This window comes from Haliotis rufescens, unplaced genomic scaffold, assembly GCF_023055435.1.
Source record: "Haliotis rufescens isolate VD_foot unplaced genomic scaffold, xgHalRufe1.0.p SCAF_16, whole genome shotgun sequence".
Classification (NCBI taxonomy): Eukaryota; Metazoa; Mollusca; class Gastropoda; order Lepetellida; family Haliotidae; genus Haliotis; species Haliotis rufescens.
In genome coordinates this window covers 15,181,248-15,194,306 of record NW_025963846.1, presented here as the reverse complement: position 1 = coordinate 15,194,306, position 13,059 = coordinate 15,181,248, and the positions used below count along the sequence as shown (strand labels likewise).

Below are 13,059 nucleotides of genomic sequence, written 5' to 3'. Positions count from 1 at the left end.
TTTTGTCTATGAAATCTTATATTACACAATATCCTTCTTGACTCTAATAAAAAACATTCCCTATGCTGATTTGGAATAGAGCTAGCTAGAGCTGGCTAGACTTGCTTTTGGATATGCTTCTAGATTGTGTTTTTTTTCATAAAATAAATACATTCCACAGTCATGGTGCAGGACTATAGCACTGCCTGTTACACTAGTCCCAGCTGGTCCTAGCAAAGAATGGTTTCCTGGTGATCTGTGTAGTTTATGCAGCATCAAACAGTGGATTTGTAATGGTATACTTACACTCTGTTTTTGAAAACATGCCTTAGGTAAGTAGTGAGTGAGTGAGTGAGTATGGTTTTACGCCGCCTTTAGCAATATTCCAGCAATATCACGGCGGGGGACACCAGAAATGGGCTTCACACATTGTACCCATGTCGGAATCGAACCTGGGTCTTCGGCGTGAAGAGCGAACGCTTTAACCACTAGGCTACCCGACCACCCCTCCTTAGGTAAGTAAAAGTTGTTGGGAATTTACTCCTTTCTGTCTCTGTAATTCCATTCCTTGATATTCATGAGATAACGTGTGCACATTTTTAGCATCCCCATTTCAAAGAGAACTTATTGTTATCTGAAGGATGGATAGAATGTTCAAAGTCAAAGCAAAAATTCCCATTGAGGACTTCTCTCCACACAAAATCTTCACAGGCCCTCTTCTTGAAGTCCAAATATGTAAAGAGGAACATTCACAGAAGCTAGCTCAAGAAACATGCATCATCATCATTGATAGTTTGGCATTGCTGACAGGGCAGGCATTCTCCCCATAGCAGACATAGTTGAGACAGAGGGTTTTCTCCTTGGTGCATTGCTCCCCTGCTCACCACAGCTTCTACAGGTGTCTCAGAACCACAAGCATACATCAGAGAGCTGACTACAACACATTAATATTCCCCACCATCTTCAACTGGCAAGTCACCTACTGGAAACCCAAGGGCCAACGAGTAGCTTTTGAGCAACCTCTGCTGATGAAGTTATAACATTTAGCTGTGGATGCTTTGTGTGAATGAATAGCGTCACTTGATACTAATGTCCTTACCATGGAAACCACTAATGCTCATGCAATTCACTGTTAACTTTGAGTTCAGACCAGGAGTGTGAGTGAGTGAGTGAGTTTGGTTTTATGCTGCTTTTAGCAATATTCAAGCAATATCAAGGTGGGGGACACCAGTAATAGGCTTCACACATTGTACCCATGTTGGGGAATTGAACCCGGGTCTTCAGCGTGACGAGCGAATGCTGTAACAACTAGGCCACTCGACCGCCCATTCAGATCAGGAAGAGATTGAGAGAATGCTTGGACAGAAATTACCTTTAACCATATGCTATACCGTCTAATCACAGAAAAGCTTTTATTCTATCTGATAAAAAATGTGTCATTTCTATAATCTGAGCATAATTCCTTTACAAAAAGTATCAAAAGAAATTGTAGGCATTTCATGAATTATTATTGGTTACAAGCCTTTTATCCAGACACATCACCTTTTCCCACATGTGCCAAAACATGCGATGTCCAAGCTGCTGGGATTGTCTTGGAGATCAGCAGCGCTTGCATGTTCATCAAGATGAAGGACCAAGTACTTGAAATCCTATCATCATTAGTGAGTTCATCTGTCATGAATGATACTGTTGTGAAGATTCCTGGGTAAAATAGGTCTTCAGCAACCCATGCTTGCCGTAAAAGGTGACTAACGGGAATGGGTATTCAGGCTCACTGACTTGGTTGATTATGTTATCGTATCCAAAATTCTAATGATGTCACAAGCATCAAGGGGCTGAAAATTTGGAGGATCATAATGCTCTTTGTTATCAAACCATACATCTTATAAGGGCAAGGTCAAAGACAGGAACACTTGCTCCAATCCGTTTCTAAGATCTATTGGAAAACAGATGATAGTCTGGCCTTATTTCATTAGTATTGAGACACTAGATATTTCACTTCGACTCAAAATTTGTGTTGAGATTACCTCTTTGGTGAAACCCACCAGCAAAGAATGGCAAAAGAATTATCATGTCTGTCAAATTATTTTCATTTGTTTGTTTGTTGTTAAACGCAGCACTCAGCAATATTTCAGGTATATGACATCTGTCTGTAAATAATCAAGTCTGGACCAGACAATCTAGTGATTCACATCATGAGCATCAATCCACGCAATTCTGATACGATGAAATGCATCAACCAAATCAGCGAGCCTGACCACCCGATCCTGTTAGTCGTCTCTTACAACGAGCATAAGTCGCCTTTTTAGGCAAGCATGGATTGTGGAAGACCTATTCTATCCCGAATCTTCACATGTCCACTAATTTTCAGTCTAGTCTTTAACTTAGTATGTGGGCAGGTATAAGATGACTTTATGAGACCAAAAGAAATTTAGTTAACTTCGGACAAGACGGTAAAGTCACAGATTGTACAAACATGGAAAAAAGCTTGCTAATTTGCAGCATTGAACTGTGCACTAACAGACTTGACAAACTTGACAGACTTCAGTCTTGTGGATTGAGAATTATACCTGTGTCAATGTTATGAATTTCTACAAGAGCACTGTGATTTTATCATGAAGTCCAACAAGATGGAAGATGACTTTAATTAGGATACTCAATATTACTCATGCATCCTCACAGATCACCAAGGTGAAAGCAAACAGAAACTCATCCTCACCTGACTAGCAAAAGATTACCTTGACGGAACCTTCTATCAGGTAAACACAACTGGAACTCCAGTTCATATGGACTTGTCCTGGGTATTGATTGATGCTGAAGGCTTATCTTGAGTATCGCATTAGTGGTTAAACCTTTCCCCATCCAAGGTGCTGACAGATCTGATTTTGAAATACCAGTTCGATACTAGTTGCTACTCATTAGAGTGAGTGAGTGAGTGAGTGAGTGAGTGAGTTGGGTTTTACACAGATTTGAACAGATTTCTGTTTCACTTGATGAAACCCATGAATAAAAGCATAGTGCTGACAAACCAAGAATCATCATAAGAGCAAATCTGGGATCGCCTACCAAGATCATAGGACTCTGGGACACCTTAGGGAAGCAACACTGAACAGCAATTTTGAGCACCCTGGACAACCACACCACCTGTATTAGGTAACCACAGACCCGTGAAGATCTGTGGTAGAATAGGTCTTCAGCAACCCATGCTTGCCAAAAGAGGCGACTTTGCTTGTCGTAAGAGGTGTCTAACAGAATAGGGTGGTCAGACTCGCTGACTTGGTTGATGGATGTCATTGTATCTAAATTGTGTGGAACGATGCTCATGATGTCAATCACGGGATTTTCTAGTCCAGACTCGACTACCTACAGACCGCCGTGATATAGCTGGAGTATTGCTGAGTGTGGTGTTAAAGAACAAACAAACAAACAAACAAACAAACAAAAGGTAATCACAAGTGCTGCTGTTAATTCATGTTTTGTATCAGTAACCACCAAGATGATCATTGTAACAAAGGAGTATTGCTTTGATGAATTGACAAGGTGCTATCATATAGCTCTAACTAAATTTGCTCACTTTATTTTCATGAGACCATGGAGAATAGAACCCATGTTTTCAGCTTTCATTCATGGATGTTATAATGATACAATGAAGTCCAATGCTGAACCTGGACCTTGAAAAGTCTGAGGAAGTTAACGATTGGTGTTTCGTGCTAGAGTCATAAATGTTTCAGTTAAATCACAGCATCTTGCTTTCCGTTTAGGAGTCTAGTCTAGACCTAACTGTGTGTGTAACTCTGAAGACTTAGCCTACAGTGACACACATCATTTTGTGCTGCCAGGTCTTGTCAGAGCATCTTCCTATCACACTGTACTGTCGTTTTTGTCCTTCAGACGTTTGTGTAGTCAACATTAATGACAAGCACTGGGGGACACCAACTTACAACATAATAAAAAAGCCATGGTATGAAGATTAGATTTTGTGGAAAGTACAAAAATACACAATCTTCAAAGAAAACTAATGCCATAATTTTGTGCCACATATCTTTACAACTTCCAGTAACTTATCCCAGAATCCTCACTTGCTGCCTGGGGCATGATAGCCTTGAAAGTATGCATGTTTATATTAATAATTACTTCTTAATTTGGAAAATATCTTTTAGTCAAATACAGGTCATAATGTTCAATGACGTTCATGAGGTAAAGCTCATACAGATCTCCTTCCCAAGTGTGAGTGAGTGAGTTGGGTTTAATGCCGCTTTGAACAGTATTCCAGTTATATCACGGCATGTCAGCTTCGTGTGGGAGGAAACCCTGAAGTGATGCAAGGCTCATCCTTCCCAGGACCTACTGCCAGATATTGACTTCTGTAATCATCGTCTTCTTTAAATCACAGAAAGCTTCATCATGATGTTACACATAAATCCTAAAATTAAAATTAAAATTAATATTCTCTGCATAAAAATTATCCATGCCACATTATCACATTAAAAGCAATAAATTCTATCCCATATCACAGATTTCCAGTGTATTGAAATAAAGATGTTCTACGACAATGACCTATTGGATTTGTTTTCCCCAACAGTCTACAGTCACAGGCCTTAAATAAAGCAAATACCAAGAGATATTTGATCTATAGAATGTGCAGCTGAACAGATGGAACGGCTCCAAGAGTGTGCACAGCAGATGGAACAGCGCCAGGGGGTATGCACAGCAGATGGAACAACAAACATTAAGCCCTCTTTCTATCAAACACCCATCACGTTTATAGAGAACAGTTGGCAGGAAAGTAGTCTTGTGAATGAACACCACTTGATATGCAGAAAAAATAAACTATTCTCCTGACAACTAGTTCACAATGAAGGAAAGGGAGTCTGCCATGAATGAAACGTCCAGGTATTTTATTCCAAAGAAGAAGTATCTCAAGAGGCCAGGTTTCCCTCTGGACGCAGGTATTTATTTAGCTGTTACATCCACACCTGGCACCAATAAACACCAGACCCATTATTTATGCTTGGTTTATCTTCAGCAGCTTGGTATCACTTTCCTGGCAGTATAATGATAAAAGTAATTTCTCTCTTAAAAGATATACAACTGCATTATTGCAATGACATTTTTGATACATTTGAAAACTTCCCAAATAAAATTTGTCTCCAATAGCTATCATAAGCCCTAGAAATGTTGCTGTGATTGGGAATAATTTGTAATTACATTCTCTGAATTACAGTCTGTAACAACACATGGTTAAGTAGTTAATCACTCATTAATATAAGATAACTATGCCATAAATCGCAAAGAACAATGAAGAAAGAAGTGTGGTTTATTTCATGATAAAACATTGTTTATTCATGACATCTTTCTGGAGATTCGAACAATCGCTCGAAACTTGATGATGTCATATAGTGGACGCCGTTATTTTTGAGAGGGGAGTGTCTAGTGAATTGTTCACCATAGATGAAGCTGGGCAACATAAATAAAGGCAGAGGCCGAACGATCGCATCCAATAGTGGGAGAGATGATAACCAGTAAAGGTGCAGATAATCGACTTGAGGATTGTTAGAATATGCGGGATATACCCACCTGTGCATAAAATGGACTTGTCCGACATTTCCCAGGTCAGATTCCATTGGGGGAGTCATCATTATTTAAATACGGGTAAATAATTTTAAAGCTTAAACATTTTATCATCATCCTTAAAGAGGCTGTACATAATGTTGATACATGTATCATCCATATTTAAATACGGGTAAATATTTATTAAGCTTGTACATTTTATCATCATCCTTAAACATGTTAAAGAGGCTGTAATTAATGTTGATATCTCATATAGAAATAATCCTAGGAACATTATCCACACCCTTTTGCCAACGTAATAATGATCGCATAAATGTTCATCAAATCTGGTTTATACCAAAGGAATATAACTTTCACTGGTTTAAATTTGGAATTTCATAATTATGCAGAAACATAAAATAGAATATAAATGTCTACAAATCATTTACAGTTCATAAAAAAAGGAAGAAAAAAGGCAAAACGTCATTTAAGCTGGTCTTGAATGCACAAGAAATCAATGATGCATCACTCAGTGTATCAACGTACAACTTCCAGTGAGACAGATTCACAGACACAATTAAACCCAATTAGTGGCCACTGAATCCCCCGGCCATCTATGTATAAAAGGCCTTTCCAGCAGTAATAATGCTAATTTTGTATTCAATAACACACATGTTGTAAAGACGTCAGAAAACTGTACAGTTGCCAAGGAACGTTTTTCGTTTCTGTTGACGCACAACACAGAGCCAGCAACAGGGATATTGGATTCTAACACATTCAATCCAAAGAAAGGCAATATAGAAACCCGTAATCAATGCTAAATATGCCTCATCAGAACTGACTGGTGCCATTAGCAGACTGACCATACCAGTTAGCTCACAGAAATAATGTTCTAACAGCTAAATCAAGCCATGGTTGGTAGCCTGCAAGGTTCTGGGGCGATGTCTGAGGAGTGAGATGAGCTGTGCTGCAACTGCTGCAACTGCTGCTGCACAGGAATAACAATGTGAACACTGTTTTACTCTGATGTCAGCAGCATTAAAGATGCATCACAGCAGCTGGGAAATATGCAAACCTGGGCCATGTAACCAGTGGTTGATAGCATGAGCACCAATCCATGCAGTCAAGGTTGTTCCACAATAAACCATGCCACACATCACTTCCACCCATTCCTCATGCTAGTTTGTTTGTTTGCTTGTTGTTTAATGCCGCGCTCAGCAATATTCCAGCTATATAACAGGCAGTCTGTAAATAATCGAGTCTGGAACAGATAATCCAGTGATTGACATCATCAGCATCAATCTACGTAACTGGGACATGATGACATGCATCAACCAAGTCACAGAGCCTGACCACCCGATCCTGTTAGTCGTCTCTGACGACAAGCATAGTCGCCTGTTATGGCAAGCATGGGTTGCTGAAGATTCTACTCTGAATCTTCAAGGGTCCCTCATTTTAGTTTGACTCAATTACCACAGGATATATGAGAGGATAAAAACGAATGTAGAGTGGACTTGGAGAGAAATTCCACAGAAACGGTTAGCAGAGTGGGTAGATTATCTGTGTCTAATGTAATACAATTGTGAAGTTCACAAACATGGGGCAATCTCATTAAAATCAGATCCTAGTTCTCGCTACCGCTAAACAAAGATCTGAAGACATCCCATTACGGGTTACGTCAGACTGACCTTGCGCGAACTTTGACTGAACAATGGAATAACCAATCAGAAGGCAGCTTTGTAAATAATTGAATCTGCACCAGACAATCCAGTGATTGATATAATGAGGATCGATCAACGCAATTGGGATCGATGACATGCATCAACCAAGACAGTGAGCCTGACCACCAGATCCTGTTAGTCATCTCCTACGACAAGCATGGGTTGCTGAAGACCTATTCTACCCCACATCTTCACGGGTCTCATGCCAATTGTAAGGTAGATGATGCACCACCACTGTCACACTTATAGTCGTGATGAGATACCAACTGAAACCCGTAAAGTCAACAGGTAATTATGAGACACTAAGCTTCAACCAGGCAACTTCTTTCATGTCAACACAATTACAGCAGAGCAGTGGCAAGTGATGAGAGGCCAATGCATCACTGTCAGCCCTGTTGACATCGGGGTCACACACCTGGGGAAGAGTTCATTCACTGATCTAAGTCCCATTGCTAAAAATACTCCTTGCATTCCAATAAGATACAACTAACTGTTTTCCCAAAGTAAAATAACCAACTACTGGGATGCAACTTAACCTGATACATTTATTAGCCTGAATGACACACTAAATCCTTATAACATTAGGCAAACTTTATCGACCAGCGGGCTCGTGCTAAGCTGGATCCCTTATTACTAAGTACTCAGATGTTCCACATGAGTGAGATTCAACACATACAACAAAGAAAACATTTCTTCATCATGCAGTTTCATAACTGCAATATGCACAAATATTTTTACATTATTTACAAATATATTATAACCTATATTAATATGTAATTTCAACCTGTGAAGATCCGGGGTAGAATAGATCATCAGAAACCCATGCTTGCCGTAAAAAGTGACTATGCTTGTCGAAAGAGGTGACGAACGGGATTGGGTGGTCAGGTTCGCTGACTTGGGTTATGCATGTCATCATATTCCAATTGCATAGATCAATGCACATGATATCAATCGATTATTTACAGACTGCTGTCATATAGCTGGAATATTGCTGAGTGTGGCGTTAAACAACAAATAAACATAAAATTAAATTTAAAAAACATTCTGAAACCATCGGAGGGCATTCAATGCCATCATGCCATCACCCCAACATGTCACCTCCCCATCACTGACAAGTCATGTTAGTAGTGTTACCTTGTATAATGGCGTGAAGACTTCGGTAGCCTGTCAATAGGGCTAGCACTACTGACATACACATGGAGGAGATTGACTGCACCCTGTCACTATCTGAAATTGATTTCGTCCAGCAGTCCCAACCGAGGGGATCTAAGTTAGTGTTATTGAGAAACACAACCGCTTGAGACGGGGTTAGGTTTGACCAATGGTCATTCTCTTGATTGAGATCTACTGGGAGCAACTTGGTCGAGCTGTAATTACTTCACAGGCTCATGGGATCTATCCTTGTTTTGGAAATAGATTTTGTACAATACACTTGATCACCACAGGTCAGTCTGAGTTGGACAGAAATATATATAGTTTGATGAGTATTGTCCACTCCTTGCAATGTCCAGGCTTCCTGATCATGTGAACTTGGGATCAACAGGAATGTATTTATGAAGATCTTGATCAATGTCAGTTCATAAACAGCCTTGAAGTCACCACTCTGTTATTAACTGTAAGGAAAATACTGATGTCACATAACACATAACACTAGACATCTGAGACAGCTTGGCCTCAGAATGTATCACTGTGTTCAGGAACTGATGATTTAGTAGTTCAGGGTACTCTTGGGAATTTTCGGTTGATTGTGATTGATCTCGTTATCAGTTCATGACAAGGTTAATAGGGAATCTTCCATGTACGCACGTATCCTGACAGCAAGAAATCTAGAACATGTTGATCTACCACTAATTGTCTGACTTGACAGAACTGGCAAGCAATGTGATCAGACTTTGTCAATACATCCTGCTGAACACTAGGTCATAACATACTCATTCTGCTTACATTTTTGCATGTTCACTGACTGTAGTAATCATTATACTGTATATATTGTCAAACAAGTCAAAAGTCAAATCTCATCCCAAAGACTTAAGATACTAGTCCGAATCCCGAGTCTAGAAAACTTCTGTTCGGTCTCATAAGCTCAGTTAGTAAAAGTCGAAAAATACCAACAAAAACTTAAGAAAATGATGATTATAGCCAAGTCTGGGCAAGTAGACTCAAGATATTTTTGGCACAGACTGCAGGCAGGTATAATTTCTGTTTCCATCAATGCTATGATCACCTGATTGGTATAAATAGCGAAGACCTCAAATCCCAACCTTATCATCAGTAGAATAGGCAACTCTGTTTATCAGCTCAGTTTCTACAAAATCACCACAAGTGAAGCAAACTCTGAATGTCTTCAACTGAGCTCTGGCAATGGTAACACTTCACATTCCAAGTTCATAACTACATCTGACATAGTTTGGTAAATCATAACCTCCCAATCACAGATGACAGCATCTAATCAGAGTAAGTTACAGTGACAACACCATCCATCAGATTCCTGTATATATCAACCATTAAAAGTGGCCAGGCAATAATAACTCCAGTATCCATCCATCCCAGGATACCGAACATCACACCCTGCTGCTACACAAGAAGCCAACATCCTGAAAATCCTGTCAGGGAAGCATCTTGTCCATGACAGTACCACCTATCAGTATTCTTCACATCCAGGCTCGACAACGGATATTCATCATGTCAGAATTATCTTGCTGATCCACTAAATCTGTCAGAGCCCCTATCTTGCTTGGTCTTCATGGGTAAAATAGCCAATCCATCAAGAAAATCACTGCGTAGACACAAGATAGACCACAGACATCAAACAGTCTATTCTGACAAAAACATCCTCTTGATTTCCTATTCCATAAAGGAAAATGGTTACATCTCTGAGTTATGTGAGATGCAACGTTTTCACCGATTTCAGTTCTGCTTGACTTGAATGAACTCGTCTTGCAAATTCCGTCAAGGTTTACTTAGGGTCACAGGGTTCCTTAAGGAAAGATGGTTATGTAGAAATATATGACTGCTTCCCCCAAAGTTCTATCTTCATTTGAAGGACATTCAAGTTCATGTTTATCACACAAAATCTGACAAGGATTAAATTTTAGTCTGAAACCATGCACAACTTTCCAAAATCCTGGGACAGTTGTAAAATTCAGACCACACACCTTCAACACTGTCAGGGATCTGTATTACCATGATAGATTTATCCAAACACGTGGACAGATGGTCTCAATAACTAATCAACAACTTCTCCTACAATATCGATGGCAACCTAATCTGAGGTCTCCTCAGTGAGAATTGTAACTCATTCTCAAACTCCAGGTATCTTAGTTACCAAGGGTCACCAGATATGGACTGCACGCACCTGAGCACCATCTGGTCATCAAAATAATGGTGCACTGTCTGAGCATGGTATAATAATCTGGTGCCAGAGCTATATCCACTAGCTGTGATGACAATTTGCAAGGTGCAGCTGTTTCTATTCCCACTCAAGGTATCCATTGCCTGCACGAAGCACTTTCATTTGTCATTCCAGTGCTGCACTCCTGATTCTGTGACATGTGTTCAGATTATACAAGTCCCACAACCACAGCTCTGTAAAAAGTAAATAAATGCCACTGAAATGTGACCTTTTTGAATGAAGCATCTGTAGAGAGCTCAGTGTGATCAAACCTCAGCTTCTCATCAAGAACCGTTAACCTTAATACACACATTCGGAATAGAATGTCTTGTCAAGTTTTTGACAGGGCTGCATTCTGAGGCGGATGATTCGAAGTGTGGTGTTCTACACAGATCAGAATGACCTCACTAGACTTGCTGGAAACATAAAGCAGCGATGTGCCAGACGCAATGGTTAACTTCCTCTTTACAGAATTCTCAAAATTAACTTCCCCAACCGATTTGACTTGTTTGATTTATGTCTGCCGTTAAAACTCTTGATGTTAACATTAGCTACAAACGGATACCTGCTTTTTCGTTCTTTTCAAACAAAAACGTAATTGCAGTTTCTTTGATTTGAATAAGCAGCATTCTCGGTGTGGTAGAAAATCAATCCCACATTGTTTTGTTTCTCATTTCCTTGCAAGTAGATTCATCTTGAAGCTGACACTTCCTGGTTCTGTCTGCGGTATGCGATGTTATGTCACGTCAGATTCAAGGGGGAATGTTCACCTCAGCTCCAGATGTAAGCCTTACTTGACATCTAAGGTCTACCTGAAAACTCCTGTGTAACAATAGTAGTAATCTGATCATGGACGTCATTGTTTAACCATTCGTCTGAAAACACATTCATCACCACAGGCAAAACTCCCCAGCAGAACGGACACACAATCCTTGCATGCATTTCACATAGAATTCAGTTGAAACCCCATTTAAAAGCAAGCATGTAGAGATTCATGTCAGCCCTTTGGCTTTCACGCTGTTCTGTGTCTGCAACAATACTCCTCATGTAATACATCTCATGTTCCTTAATCTTATCAAAACTGCATCATGGGACTGACATTCGACACGTTGACACCCAAACCTCAAATCGTGGTACAAGTTGAAGTGCTTCAGCTCCAGTGACATCAAGACAGTTTCACTGACTTATCACCATCTTGTCTCCATGAGTTAAGAACATGATGACACAATCTGAACCAGGGTCAGTGAATCACTCTACACCATCTTGCCGTCATCTTGTACACAGTAGTGACTCACTCTCTTCAACCATGCTGGTGTTTAGGCTGACTTGGAGGTGAAGTGGCACAGTTCTTTACCACTCAGGTTGACTGTGGCTGTCAGACTGTACAGCCTGGTTGTCCATCTTGGTCAAATTACCTTGTCATTTTCCACCAAAGAATTCATCAATGTCCTTTTTTGACCCCACAGATGACCACCAACACATTCATATGACACTTGCCCCGTAACCAATGTCCCAGTGAGTTGTTGCAATGTTTTGTATGACATATCGATAGCTGGCCTGACATTTGTCTGGGTCAGTAATGTTATAGCATAGTTATTCCTAGCCATAATTGCACAAAATAATTGAAGTTGATCTGCCTTGTGAATTCATGACTAATAATTTCAGAAATGTATTTCCATAAACACCATATTATTTCACTGACAAAAGTTTTCACAAATAATAATAATCACTACTATTTCCATAGCCATAATTGCAGGTATTATTGAAAAACTACAAAATACATGTAATTTACACTGCACAGGAAAGGTTACACATAGGACATTAATGCAGTTCATTAACTACATCCAACAAGAATCTATGATTGATATTTTGTTTATGATTAACATACTGAATTGATTGAGTGAGAGAGTAAGTGAGTGAGTTAGGTTTAACGATGCCTTCAACAGTATTCCAGTAATATTACGTATGGCATGTCAGCTTAATGTGGGAGCAAAGCCCAAAGTGATGCAGGTCTCAGACATTTACCATTTTGGTGAAACCCATGAGCAAGGGTATGGTGCTGACAAACCTAGAAACATATTCAGGGCGAATCTGACCCAAGGAACACAACAAGTGTGGTGCCTTAAGACGACTGGGCCACCCTTGCCTCTATCACTGATCTAAATCAGCATAATAAAACAATGAATGGTATCACCAAACAGTTATAGTAGTATTTCACAAAGGCCAGTTGTAAGGTCAGGTGACAACTAATTATCTACATGTGGAGGGACTGTCATTTCTTTAGTACAGCCTGAGATTTTAGCCACTTGTCTGAGAGCTAAATCTCTTAATCCTTTAGTCTTACAAACTCAGATAATAATAGTCCAAATGATAACATTAAATCTACTAAAATGATCTTAAGAGTCATGTTAGGGCTAG

The 13,059-nt window shown here is 39.7% G+C and overlaps 1 protein-coding gene across 4 annotated transcripts in view; it reads right to left on the bottom strand.

Moving 5' to 3' along the window:
• LOC124120608 (cyclin-dependent kinase 17-like) overlaps positions 1 to 13,059 on the bottom strand; it is a 115,332-nt gene that overhangs the window by 40,392 nt on the left and 61,881 nt on the right. Inside the window, exon 1 of one of the 4 annotated variants that reach the window (XM_046483511.2) lies at positions 8,385 to 11,773. The exons of the other annotated variants lie outside the window; for them this stretch is intronic. Coding sequence (XP_046339467.1) covers positions 8,385 to 8,448 — 64 coding nt within the window. The 5' untranslated portion in view covers positions 8,449 to 11,773. Of the gene's footprint in view, positions 1 to 8,384; positions 11,774 to 13,059 lie in introns of those variants that run through there. 4 annotated transcript variants of the gene reach the window in all.